Source organism: Alligator sinensis, unplaced genomic scaffold (genome assembly GCF_000455745.1).
Source record: "Alligator sinensis unplaced genomic scaffold, ASM45574v1 scaffold913_1, whole genome shotgun sequence".
NCBI lineage: Eukaryota > Metazoa > Chordata > Crocodylia > Alligatoridae > Alligator > Alligator sinensis.
In genome coordinates, this window is record NW_005842501.1 from 262,854 (window position 1) to 275,079 (window position 12,226).

Genomic DNA, 12,226 nt, shown 5'->3' on the forward strand with positions numbered 1-12,226 from the left:
TTATTGAAGCAACTTGGAGAGGTAAACTATAAAAGGTTGAATTCAATGAAGGATGTCTTGGCTGTTGTGTTTTGGCTGTACTCAGGGACACATTTTCTGTTGCGTGTACCCAAATGCTTAGGCAATATACACTCCTGCAGAGCACTGGTACCAATATTTGGAAACCTTTTAAAAATGTTCTGTCCTATTCTAAAATAGGTCCCTACACAGGGCCTCAGCTTGCTACTGGTTATGAAATAATGGCAAGGCATGTGTTGGAGAAAGAGAGGAACTGAAGCTTTCAAAGGGATTAAAAGGGAACGTGAAATAAAGACATAAATTAATACCAGTTATATGAACCTGGTTATTCCTGAGTTAGCAGTTCATTCTTGTTAAGCAAAGCACTTCAGCACTTAAGACCCATTGATTTCAGTTGGAGGTAAGCATAGGTTACATATTTTCCTGAACAGGGATAGACTTAAGTTCTAACCTGAATTGTTGCAAAGTTCAAGGGAGTTTGTCTATAAATGTTTGGTGTGGGTCCATCTCTAGTTTCATAGGCATCTTGGAAAATTGCCAATAAAAGATGCTGACAGATGTTTTTCTCTCTTATTCTGCAGGATTCTTGTGTAATCTGCATCATATTCTAACGCAGTTTTTCTCCTCAAGACACTTCACAGTAAAAGATCATGGTAGACAGCTTAATAGTATCTTTGAGGTAAGTTGTATTGTAAAATACCCTTTTAAAAGTATTTAATATGCTCTTTCAGATTGCAGTAAGTATCAATTGATTATTTGTCTGTAGGCTTTAAAAGCTAGAGGCATATTCTCTATTTGGACCATTGGTGCCTTAATACAAAGTCATGTTCAAAGAGTTGATTGATGAAGTATGTAGATTCCTTTAAAGGGATGGGACAAGGACCTTGTTTCAAGTGGAGCATGAAGTGTGAAAGGTCTCAGTGTCTTGTTCAAGTTTAGTGGGCAGAACTTCTGTTAACCTTGCACTTGTATATTAGCAGGATTTCTTGCAAACTTCTTCATCTTTTTATTGAAGTTAATAGTTCCCTTTTGCAGTAAATGCTTTTTAAAAAATTTTGATCTTGCAAACCTAAATACATTAATACTTACATTGGAGTTAATTCAGAGAGCATAGTTGTGTGTTACTGAAAAGGTCCAGTGTGATGGACATCTTTTGAAAGTTCAGCTATTTCTGTATTTTAGAAAGCAAACTTTCTGAATGTGAAGGTGACTGCTAAGCGTAAGCTGTGCATTCATATCTCTTTAGGAATGACAGCTGTGTCTTGTGCATGAAATATTTTCTTTCATTTAGATGGAAGTAGAGTGGTAAAGATTCCAAACTCTCCATCTTCTGAATTTCAAATGTCAGGTATTTTATTGAAATCCCTAGATCCAAAGCTACACCTGTGGTTCCAGGTTGGATTCCACACTGGAATGGATGACAAAAAGGGGGTGGTTATGGCTACATTGCAAAAGATGTGATTGTAGCTCATGGAAATACACCTGAGTTTAGTGGGATACAGTTTTGGCCTCTGAGTACTCACTTGATGTCACTGACAGTCTTCTGCAGTCTGCACTAAAGCCCCTGCTGCTGAAGCTAAACTGTTATCAGCAAGCCAGCTAGCTAGCTAGTATATCATGTAAACTGCAACTGCACCTCTGGTTTGCAGGAAAATTGTATGGTCTACTGTGGCAAATCGCTCTGCTGTTTTTATTGGAGTGGTAGATGGATGTTCTGTTTGACAGTGTGATATATCGTGATGTATGATTTCACATCTTTTTCCTAATTTTGATGTAAATTGATTCTTTTTGGCTTTTTGCACATTAAGAGGACCTAAACAAACTTGCTGGAGCAGCAGGAACCTATTTTTGTAGGTTAGGGCTCAGTATTAGTCAAGCATGATTAAATAAAAAAAGATGTCAAATCCAAAAAAGTTAGCCAAAGCAAACTATCAAGTGAAATGACATTAAAAAAATGCCACACATTGACTGAAAACCAGAGGTTTACCTTAGGAATGAATAAGTAGTCCTGCCAGGTTTCTTACGTGTTTGAAATGATAGGTTGATAACAAATGTTTCTGGCAGGCCCAACTGTGTACATGAGCAAAAACTATAAACTACCCTCATTGTCTCGCATAGAGACAGAGATGCAGATAATAATGCAGCCTCTTTAGAGAATGGTCAGGAAAAGCTTGGCACAGAATAATCACACAAGCGCTAAGGATTTCAATTCTAAAGTGGGCATTTTTAATCTGGTAAGTAATTTGCTTTGAAGATTACAGCTCTCAGTCTCTCCAGATCTACACTTTTGCAGGAGTTTAATAGGATATATTCAAAGAAATGTGCAGCCCACTGTAGTGATGGGAAAACCTTTTCCTTTTACAGTTCTTGTAAGTGTTAATTTCTTTATGAAAATACAAAGCTTAATTTTGCAGCCTCTTAGGGAAGAAAGGGAGTAGATGCTATAAAGGGAGGGGGTGAGGACCCCCAGAAAGAAGCAAAGCAAGCATTTATCTAGAAAAAAATGAAAGAGTAAAAAAATTATTTTAGCTACAATTCAAGTTGAGGCTGCCAGGGGTTGTCTTTAATTTGTGTTATAGTTAATTACATGGAAATGTCATACTTTCAGTAAACCTTCATTGGAAATAGTGTGCTATTAAGGAACTCACAAAGACAATGGGAAAATATTAGTAGGTCCTGGATTACCAGACACATTTGGGGAGGCAGTATGGTTTAACAGCTGGGAGACTTGAGTTGTGCGTTCAGATCTTCATTTCAGCTGGTCTGTGATCTTTGGACAAATTAGTTTCCATCTTTGTACCAATTTTCCCTTTTCTCTCTGCCTTTAGGTTGCCCCTTTTCTTGCGATATGTTTAGGCAGTGCCTAGCACTGGCACTAACTCCAACTGGATCTTCTTTGCACTCATGAAAGCAAAGAACTATAACATGCATTGAATTTTTTTTGAAATCTTCTGATTTTTGAGAGAATGGCACTGCAAAACTCATTTAGTTACTTTTTTTTTTTTACCCTTTTCATGGCTTATTGCTTTATGCAAGAGGCACAGAACATGATGAGGTGGTAGGCACCATGTAATTAATGTTTATTATCCAGTGGACAGTTCTTTTCTCAGTATGTCAATGAACGCAAACACAAATGTTTTTCTTATGTAGGGAGCTTTTTCTCTTGTGTTTTCTGTTTGACTTGTACAAAAAAAACCCTGTTTCTGTCTAGTAGCCCCTTCTCCAAAAGATCACAATATACAGAGGGGAAAAAGGAGCTGGGTTTGGAAGGAAAGCTGAATTTTGTCTGGTCCATTAGTTTGCAGCAGGTTTTTGTGGGATTCTCTGTTTAATCGGATCCACCACTTTTTGCCTCTTCATTTGGGATTCAGAAACTGCTGGCTACTCATTCCTTCATGTGGAGGGCCACTAATTCTTACAATAGGCAAACTGGGCAAAAATTGTAGGTACAAGCGAATGTATCATGGAATAATAGAAAATTATGGTTGGAAGGGATGCAACAAGGAGCAACACATTTAAAGCTGTGTCTATGTCTGAATTGCCGAATCTTTCCAAATCAATTTGGAGGGTTCCGATTCAATTTGGAGAGATTAAAGGGTCTCCTGATTTGATTCAGATTTGGAGATTTGCCCACTGAATTGGGCCAAAACTCTGCCAAATTGAATTGGGGGCTGAAGCTTTGCACAGCCCTAGCAGTCAGGTTGGTCGTGCATGACTTGCCCTTGGTGAATCCATGCCAACTTTTCCTAATCACCTTCTTCTTCAAATATTTAGAAATGGATTCTTTGAGGACCTGCTTCATGATTTTTCTGGGGACTGAAGTGGGACTGACTGGTCTGTAGTTCCCTGGATCCTGCTTCTTCCCTGTCTTAAAAATGGGCACTATATTTGTCCTTCTCCAATTGTCTTGGACCTTCTCCTCATTATCATGAATTTTCAAAGATAATGGCCAGTGGCTCTGCAATCATGTTAGCCAACTCTCTAAGCACCCTTGGATGCATTTCATCTGGCCCCATGAACTTGTATATGTCCAGCTTTTCTTAATAGTCTGTAACCCAGGGGCAGGCAAAATACAGCTCATGAGCTGGTTCTGGCCCACGAACTGGTTGCCCCTGCAGTGCTCCACATGGGGCTGAGCCCCACCTGCTCCCACCTGGGCAGCCTGCATCTACACTTCCCCCAGCCCCAACCCCAGCCAGTGTGCAGCTTCTGGTGGAGATGTTCCCAGTGTGGCTGCAGCCAGCCAGATGTTCCTCTGCTCCCCTCACCTCCAGAAGGAGCAGCTGGGCTGAGGCTTCCCATCCCCCTCCCCCTGCCCAGAGCGGTGCAGCAGGGGGCAGGAGTGGGAGGAGGAATGGCCACTGGAAGCAAGGGGAGCACAGTAGCACTCAGCTGGCTGCAGCCGCACTGGGAACAGGCTCACTGGAAGCTGCGCATGCTGGCGAGGGCCAACAGGGCTGTCCTGCTCCCCTTGGCTCCAGCTGCAGCTCCTGCTTCTGCTGTGTCACTCCAGGTGGGCGGGTGGGGGGAAGCTTCAGTGGGAGGCTCCTGCACAGGGCATGGAGATCCAGCTCCAACTCGTGGCTGCCTTCCACCTGTGCTGCTCTACCGCAGGGGCTGCTCATGAAGTCGGGTGGATGAAGTGGGTGGAAGGTGGCTGGGAGCTGAAGCCAGAGCTTCATGCACTGGGCAGAAACCTCCCGCTGAAGCTTCCTGCCTGCCCACCCAAAGTAGCATGGCACGGCAGGGGCAGGGGGAGGGGCAATGGCAGGAGCGGCGGGCGAGAGGAAAGCAAACCACCCCCGCCGGTCCTGACCAGTATGCAGCCCGGTCCGGCCTGGCACAACGCAGTTCTGGCTACAAGGCTGGGGACTATGGCGTGGCACAGGGTCAGCCTGGCCTGGCCTGTCTCCTCCATGTTGAAATTATAAGACAAGGGGTTTTCCCCACATGCCAGTTGGAGGGAAAGAAACATGTCTTGTATTCAAGTAAGTATTGTTTTACCATTCAAGCAAAAATGTGTTTAAGTGTGTATTAATAAATTGCACCTTGTATATCCTGGGAGGGTGCAGTTATTTGGCCAGCTCAAACTATCCTTTCTTTGCTATGCTCTAAGTTATTGAGTAGTTTTGCAAGTATGAATCTACCCACATGTGTATTATACAAACACTTGCCACATAGTTAAAGCAGTATTATTAAATAAGGGTTTTTCATAACATAATGAAACTTCTCACATTGGTAATGCCATACAAGTACATTAGCTTGTACAGGATCATTGCCTGTGACAGATTGCTAGGATACATGGTCTGATTCATTGATACCTGCAATATTTAATATTCAATATTTTTTTTTCCAGAATTCTCAGTTCTCTAGCAGTGTTAGGATTTCAGCTTGTCATCCCACAGGGCTCAATTGAACACAGAAAGGTAAGCTACAGAAATTCAAATTTTGTATAATTAAGATATAAAATAAGTTAGAACAAGTAATAGATACAATATTGTCACTTCCACGGTCAGGCTTTAATGAGAAAGATGAGGCCTTTCTTATAGGGTTGGAATTCTCTACTGCCAGATCCAGTTTTGGCTCCGAGTTCCTGGTCAGGACAGAGTGACTAGTGCCATTCAATAGCAACCTTTATGAGGTGGTATTGGATACACTTTGCAGGGATTGATATTCACTCTACATACTCAAAGAAGTGGCCTCTGAAAGTGGCTTAAAGTGAGGAACGTCTCTACTACAGCAATCTATTCTGTTCCCTGGGAGAGTTAATTCACTGGGAACATTTCTAACTTCAGTTGGCTTTAGTAGCAATAATTTACTAGTTTACTGGAATTCAAATTTTAATTTTTGTTTTACCATTGTAAGAAACTAATTGTGCAGATTTGATCACTTTCTGGGACTATGAATTTAGTTGCTCTGTGCAACTATTAGTTAATGGTTTTGTTACTCATTAAATTATATCAAATTTAGATGAAACACAAAGGGGAGAGCCCATTGTGACTCTGGGAAAACTGGGTATGTTGGAGTTGGGCCCTTATTCTTTATGGTATCCTAGAGGTGGTAAAACTAACTTTTAAATAATTCCATCTGTGAATTACTGAAAAGCTTTATAGTAGAAGAACAGCAGAAACATTGAACCTAGAATACAAGGTAGTGATAAGATATTGATTTACTTAGTTAAAACAGACTTGCCATGGTTAAATGCTTATAAATTGGAGGAATGATTTGGTGCAAATGACAAGGGAATAATTAACATTGTATTTGCAGCTAGTTTTATTGTTAAAAATGAGTAGAGAATATTTTCGTGAATGACCATAAAAACCAACCTATTCAGGCTACTTACTCAGGCTAAGGCGGAGTAAAATGATAAGCCTTGGAGCATGCCTTAGAGGTCAATACACTTCACCTTCTGTAAGACAAATGTGGCAGAGAATTCCTGAGCCCATGACTGCCCACCAAAAGTGTTGTCTCCATGTCTCTAAACCAATGTTTGAATCTGGGGTTGATTAGTAGGAGTGTCTTGCTGATCTCAGCTGCCAGGTTATTGCACAAGGATGGAAATATGAGAGATGGACAGATTGGATCCCAACCATGCATAGCTTTATAGATCCAAATCAGCACCTTGAATTGTACTAAGAACCAATTTGGTAGCTTTTTAAAATCTTTTCTTGGTATCAGACACGGTCTTATCACGTGTTATCCAAGTACATTATAACTGTTAAATATACCAAGTAGCCTAATCCTCACAAATTAAACATTTCCTATAGAGAGTACATACATCTTTTAAATAAATGTTAGCTTTGTGTAAAAAATTAAAATTAAGTTGTATAAAATTTTGAGGGGGAGGGTGGTGTTATTTTATTTTCCCTGAAGGCAATGAGATTCATGGCAAGTTTGCTATACGAAGGAGGGAAGTTCGAAAGCTGTGGGTTAGCCATCTCAGTGAATCTGATTTCAGCTTTCATGATATGTTGCTGAAAAATCCATTACTCTTGAAGAACACAGCTGTCACGTTCAACTCCTTGGGGGATCCTGTGGAATCTAGGTGTAATACAAGTTCAGTGAAGTCCAGACTGCAACTTTTTGGCCTGGGACAACTACCTAATAGTTTGATCCAAAGAACAAGCACCATGCAGCATGTTGCTTATTAAATGACTTTATTGCTGTGTGCCTTTTGTTTGAATATCGTATGATTGAGACAGGCATGGCAGTGGCTGGTGCTGATCTGTTTTCAGCTGCCTGCTGCTACTTAGCCTTTCTGTTTTGTTATGCTGCCAGTAGCATAATTAAGCTTCTAAATGGACTTAAAAAAAGCTATTAAGTAAAATAGGGTAACTGAAAGAAACAGCTGTGTCATTCTAGTAAGTTCCCAAACTGAGCGTAATAACATCAAATTAATTCTGGGTTAGTTGAATAAGAAATGCAGTAAGTCTGGGCCTTCATATGTATTAGTTTAAAAAGGCTAAAAGTCTGGCATTAAGGGACATTTTTTTCAGTTCCTAGGAAACACCATTGGTGACCACTTTGAAACTGTTCATTCTATTGTAGACAAGAGAGATGGAGACTTCCCCAGTGAAGGTTCCACACAGATTCAAAGTCTATCTGTCACTACTCCCAGTCCTGACATGGGACGGTTTCTATTTATGTCAAAGTTAGCTTACACCAGAGGTACATACTCATTAAACTTCCCCAAATCTCTGACTTACGAGTCAACCGCTAGACAAAAAAAGCTGCTGTTAGCTCCTAACACTAAGATAGACATCTTTCTAATTGAGTGTCAGCCCTTGGCTTTGTAACTCAGGGAAGAGGTCCTGTTTTGTTTGTACTGAGACTCGGGCGCATGTTTGCTGTGGCAGTAACTTTTCTCCTGTTAGTGGCTCCTCTGTGTTTTTGTACTAACCCCGTTTTACTGAGTTTGGAAAGAACTGTAGATCAGCAGGGAGGAAGTTCAGTCCTTGGTGGGTGAGCAAGGCTTCCTGCTTTGAAACAGTAGCTCAATTTAATTGGAATGAACAATACTACTTAACATTGTTTGGTATCTTTCATAGATCCTTATGTAAGGCTCTGCAAAACTAAAAATAACAGTCAGTGCATTCTATGGAAAAAGAGTGATCTGAGCCAATCTCCATGAATAACGAGTATTTAGATGCGGCCCTTACTCGTATGTTTATCTTAGAGGTTTAATTTGAGCATGTATACAAGTCTTTGCATTACTTTTGTTGTAGCATGTGGTTCTGGAAAATACTCTGATTCTTCTCTCTGCACCTTGCAGAGTTGGCTTATTTATTTATTTATTTATTTTTTTAATTGTGAAAGCTACAGACAGGAAATACAGTTGTGTTACTGGCCTTGAATTGTTGGCTGAATGTTCCACTAAAATATTTCTAAACAGTACAATTATTTTCTTATTTGGAGGTGTTTTTGGAAACAATTGGTGGGAAAGACTTGTAATGTCTTTAGACACCCAAAGCAGAAATGAGACCATGTTTCTTAAATTTAGGAAAAAGGACTTTTTTTGTTGATGGGTTGTCCGCCTCCCCTTCTTCCCCCCACCCCTCCCATTTAAAAGGGTCTTATTAATGATTTCTGTTCTTTGTTTCCTCTTTTAAAAAAGTGTATAAAGGTTATCAGGGGTAGAAATGCCTTTGCCTTCAAGGCATCCTGGAATAGGTTACTGTTTTAAGATCATATCTTACATCAGCTTGTTTGGAAGTTGCTTTTAAACAAAAGTCCACTTATTTTTCTGATGTTAGGTTTTTACTTAGTTTGAGATACTGACTTGGGTTTAATTCTAATAGGATATGACCCATTGGCTGTGTTTTGCATTTTGTGTTTAGGACTTTCAGTGTCAGTGAAGAAATGTAGGCTTTCTTTATCCCAACATATTGGAAGAAATATTTTAGGAGGAAAAGAAAACTTGCCTTTAGCAATTTCTGCAAGAGCTGAGTTCAGTGGATTCCTTTCCTCAAAAATGTAGAAATAAATTGATTTCTGGCACGACAACCTAAGTTTAGTTAGATAGGAAAATTAGCCAAATGGCTTACACAGTGGAGAAATGCAAATGGAAAAAGACTGTGGAGATGACAGCACCAGTTGGGAGAGTTTATTTTTCTTGTTTGCTGTTTCTTTTTCAGCACATTTGCTGCTTTCTGGAGCAATTGAAATTCAACATGACCTTTTCCCAACTTAGTTCCTTCTTTTTGCATTGAAAATCATAGGGTTTTACTTCTACAGAAATATGTTGTACAGTTATTATTCGGATAATACTTGGTGAGAAATGCTTTGTTTTTTTGCTGGGTAATATATTTAATTTTGGAATTGATAATATGGAAATGGAAGTGTTTGATACTCAAGCTTGTCAATTGCAGAGAACAATGGGACTGTACCAAAATGTCTAGCATCAGAAAAACTATTAAATACTGAACATTACATAGTTTTTTCCTATGGACATTTTAATCTGACAAGTATCATTGAACTTATGGGCACAAGTCAGAAAATGAAGAATATCTTTGTGTGGTTCCTGAGAACAATAACAGCAGAGCTATTTGCAATGTTCTGTACCTGTAATGCAGAACTACCAAAAAACCCGTTTTGCATTTTGATTTCATTTTGGAGATGCTGTGCTTTTGAAAAGCAGTTTCATTTGGTGGCCTTCAGTGTACAGGCAGTCCTTGACTTACAACGTTTATGAATTGACACCCTGTTTCAACTTTCTGACGTCAGTTTCCACTTTACAACGCTTGATCTGATGTGACACTGCACCAGTGAACACGTTTGCTGCATCGCCCATCTCCCTGGAGAGCATCTGTTCAAACTTCCTTGGATGCTTTCTATAAGAAAGCAGACAAGACTCCAGAAAAACCTGCAGCGAAGACTCCTGAGACACATCCAAGAACCCTTCAGAAAGTCCAGCAGAGTCACCTCAAAGAAGTCCTTCCAAATCAATATGATTGCTATTTACAATATAAATACACTAATGTAGCTATATTACTAATCTGTAATTGATTGAGTACAAAATTCTGGGGTATTTTTGGTGAGAATAGGGTATCGAGCCTTGGTTCCGGAACCAATCCCCCATTTATAACATTGTTTCCTATGGGAAAATCGGTTCCGAGTTGCAACGTTTTGACTTAAGATGCAGTTTTCAGGAACCAATTGGGTCGTAAGTCCGAGGACCGCCTGTATTCATTTCTTATTTTTATGACGCATAATCTCTATGTATAGTGTCATCATGAAGTTAGGCTAACTTCTAATGCTGGTAAACAAAGATGAGTTGTGGTTCGATAACAGAATATTTAATTGTCTTTCATGCTACTTGTACTCAGGAAAGATCAAATAAGTTCTCAATGTCTTGTCTGAAGTCTATCCCTAATATTGTTTTCAGTCTTGAAGGTTTGAGTGACCCCCTCACTGCACATCTTATTGCTGCTTTACATTTACTTTTTTCATTCAGTTGTCCCCTTGTTCCATGTAAGCAAATACATTTCCAATGTATTTTTCCTGTGCATTTACCTACTTTATCTTTTGGTGGTGAGTTCACCAATTTTATCCTACCATACCTTGATAGTAAGCTGTGTTGTCATAGTCCTGCTTTGCTCCTTTACATATCACAGTTGCATTTTTCATGTCTTATACTATTAAGAGTTAAGCTGCTGTCATCTCTGGATATAAACAACAAAATACTTTTCTATAACATTAATGGAAATTATAAGAAATGACACTGAAGCCTGTGACATTGCTATGTAAATACATAGCAGTGTAACAGAAAGCAACTTTAATCCAAGAAAAGTGCAATACTATTTGCACACCAACTGCTGAAGCTTCCTTAGCCTGATGAAGGGTTTTTGAACCCGAAAGCTTGCTTAATAACTATTCTCCAACCATTTGGGTTGGTCTAATAAAAGATATCAAATTCACCCAAGGAACCTTGTCTACCTATGTCCTTAGACCAACACGGCTACAACCCAAACCCCTGCACACTATTTGCAAAATATTTCAAATAAGCCTACAAATCCAATCTAGACAGAGTAGTGATATTGTAGCATAAAGCTCTTTCCTCAAGAGCCAGATATGGCAGGGGTAAGAAGTCAGATTTACTTTCTCTTTACAACTAGATATTGGCACAACTTTGAATTTCATGAAGTACTAGTACAGTAGGACTTCAGATCAGTTAGATGTCTAAGTGTCATTGATTTCAAAATTACGGGTATAAACATGGGTGCTGGGTGAAGAAAGTTCTCAAAATCTGGCTTTAGTGTTACCCTTTAGAAAGACTAGGTTTTGTCTTTTTAGGGAGGAGAAAAGAGCGAGACCTTTTTCTTTTTTTATTACCAGGAGAGAATAGAATCCTGATTTCTTTAAAGCATCATATTTACTTGAATCCAAGATGAGGTTCTTTTTATGAGTTCAAGGCAGGGGGGCAGGCAGGTCATCTGGGTCAGGGCCAGAGTCAGAGCTGCAGCAGCTGCCCACTCCCTCCTCCCCCCTGCCAGCCTCTGCCCCTCACCTGCCCCCTGCAGTCCCTGGCTTTCCTCACTGCTACTACCTGCTCCCTCCACCTGCCACTTGCTGTCATTTGCAATTCTGTCTCCGTTCTGTCCCAGGGCATGGAGCACACAGAAGCTGCCACCCCTGCCTGGCTGTGCAGCAGTGCTGCTGTTGGTGGCAGCTCCAGCCCTGGAATGCTGCTGTGTGGCTGGCAAGGCACCAGATCTTCCATGTGCTCCATGCCCCAAGAAGAAGTGGAGCTGGAGTGGCACCTGACAGTAAGTGGATGGGTAAGGGGGCAGAGGCCTCAGGGAGCAGGTGGGGAGGGTGGTAGAGGCTGTGGAGGTCAGGGGGTGCAGGTAGCAGGGAGTATAGGCACTGCAGGGGGGTGCAGGCTGCAGGGAGAATGTGGGGGGGGGGCATGATGGCCACCTCCTTCACCCACTGCGTGATCCCTTGCTGCCGCTTTCCGTGCTGCCGCAGTGGAGGGAGGGGTGAATTTAAGATGTCCCTCTGATTAATTAGCTACTTTACATGGAAAACTATAACAAATTTATACATTTTCCATTTATAGATTCTAATTATTGGGGGATCATCTTAAATTTGAAGACATCTTGGCTTTGGGTAAATATGTTAAATTGACTTTATATATGATGTTATTGGCCAACAACGTAATAAGTATGTTGCCATATGTGACTGTTTGCCCTAGTGTCATATGTAG

The 12,226-nt window shown here is 40.5% G+C and overlaps 1 protein-coding gene across 1 annotated transcript in view; it reads left to right on the forward strand.

The window, feature by feature from the left end:
- Positions 1-12,226, forward strand: part of THSD4 (thrombospondin type 1 domain containing 4) — a 675,583-nt gene that overhangs the window by 8,849 nt on the left and 654,508 nt on the right. The window contains exons 2-3 of the mRNA XM_025213010.1: positions 600-697; positions 5,375-5,444. Coding sequence (XP_025068795.1) covers positions 669-697; positions 5,375-5,444 — 99 coding nt within the window. The 5' untranslated portion in view covers positions 600-668. The remainder of the gene's footprint in view (positions 1-599; positions 698-5,374; positions 5,445-12,226) is intronic.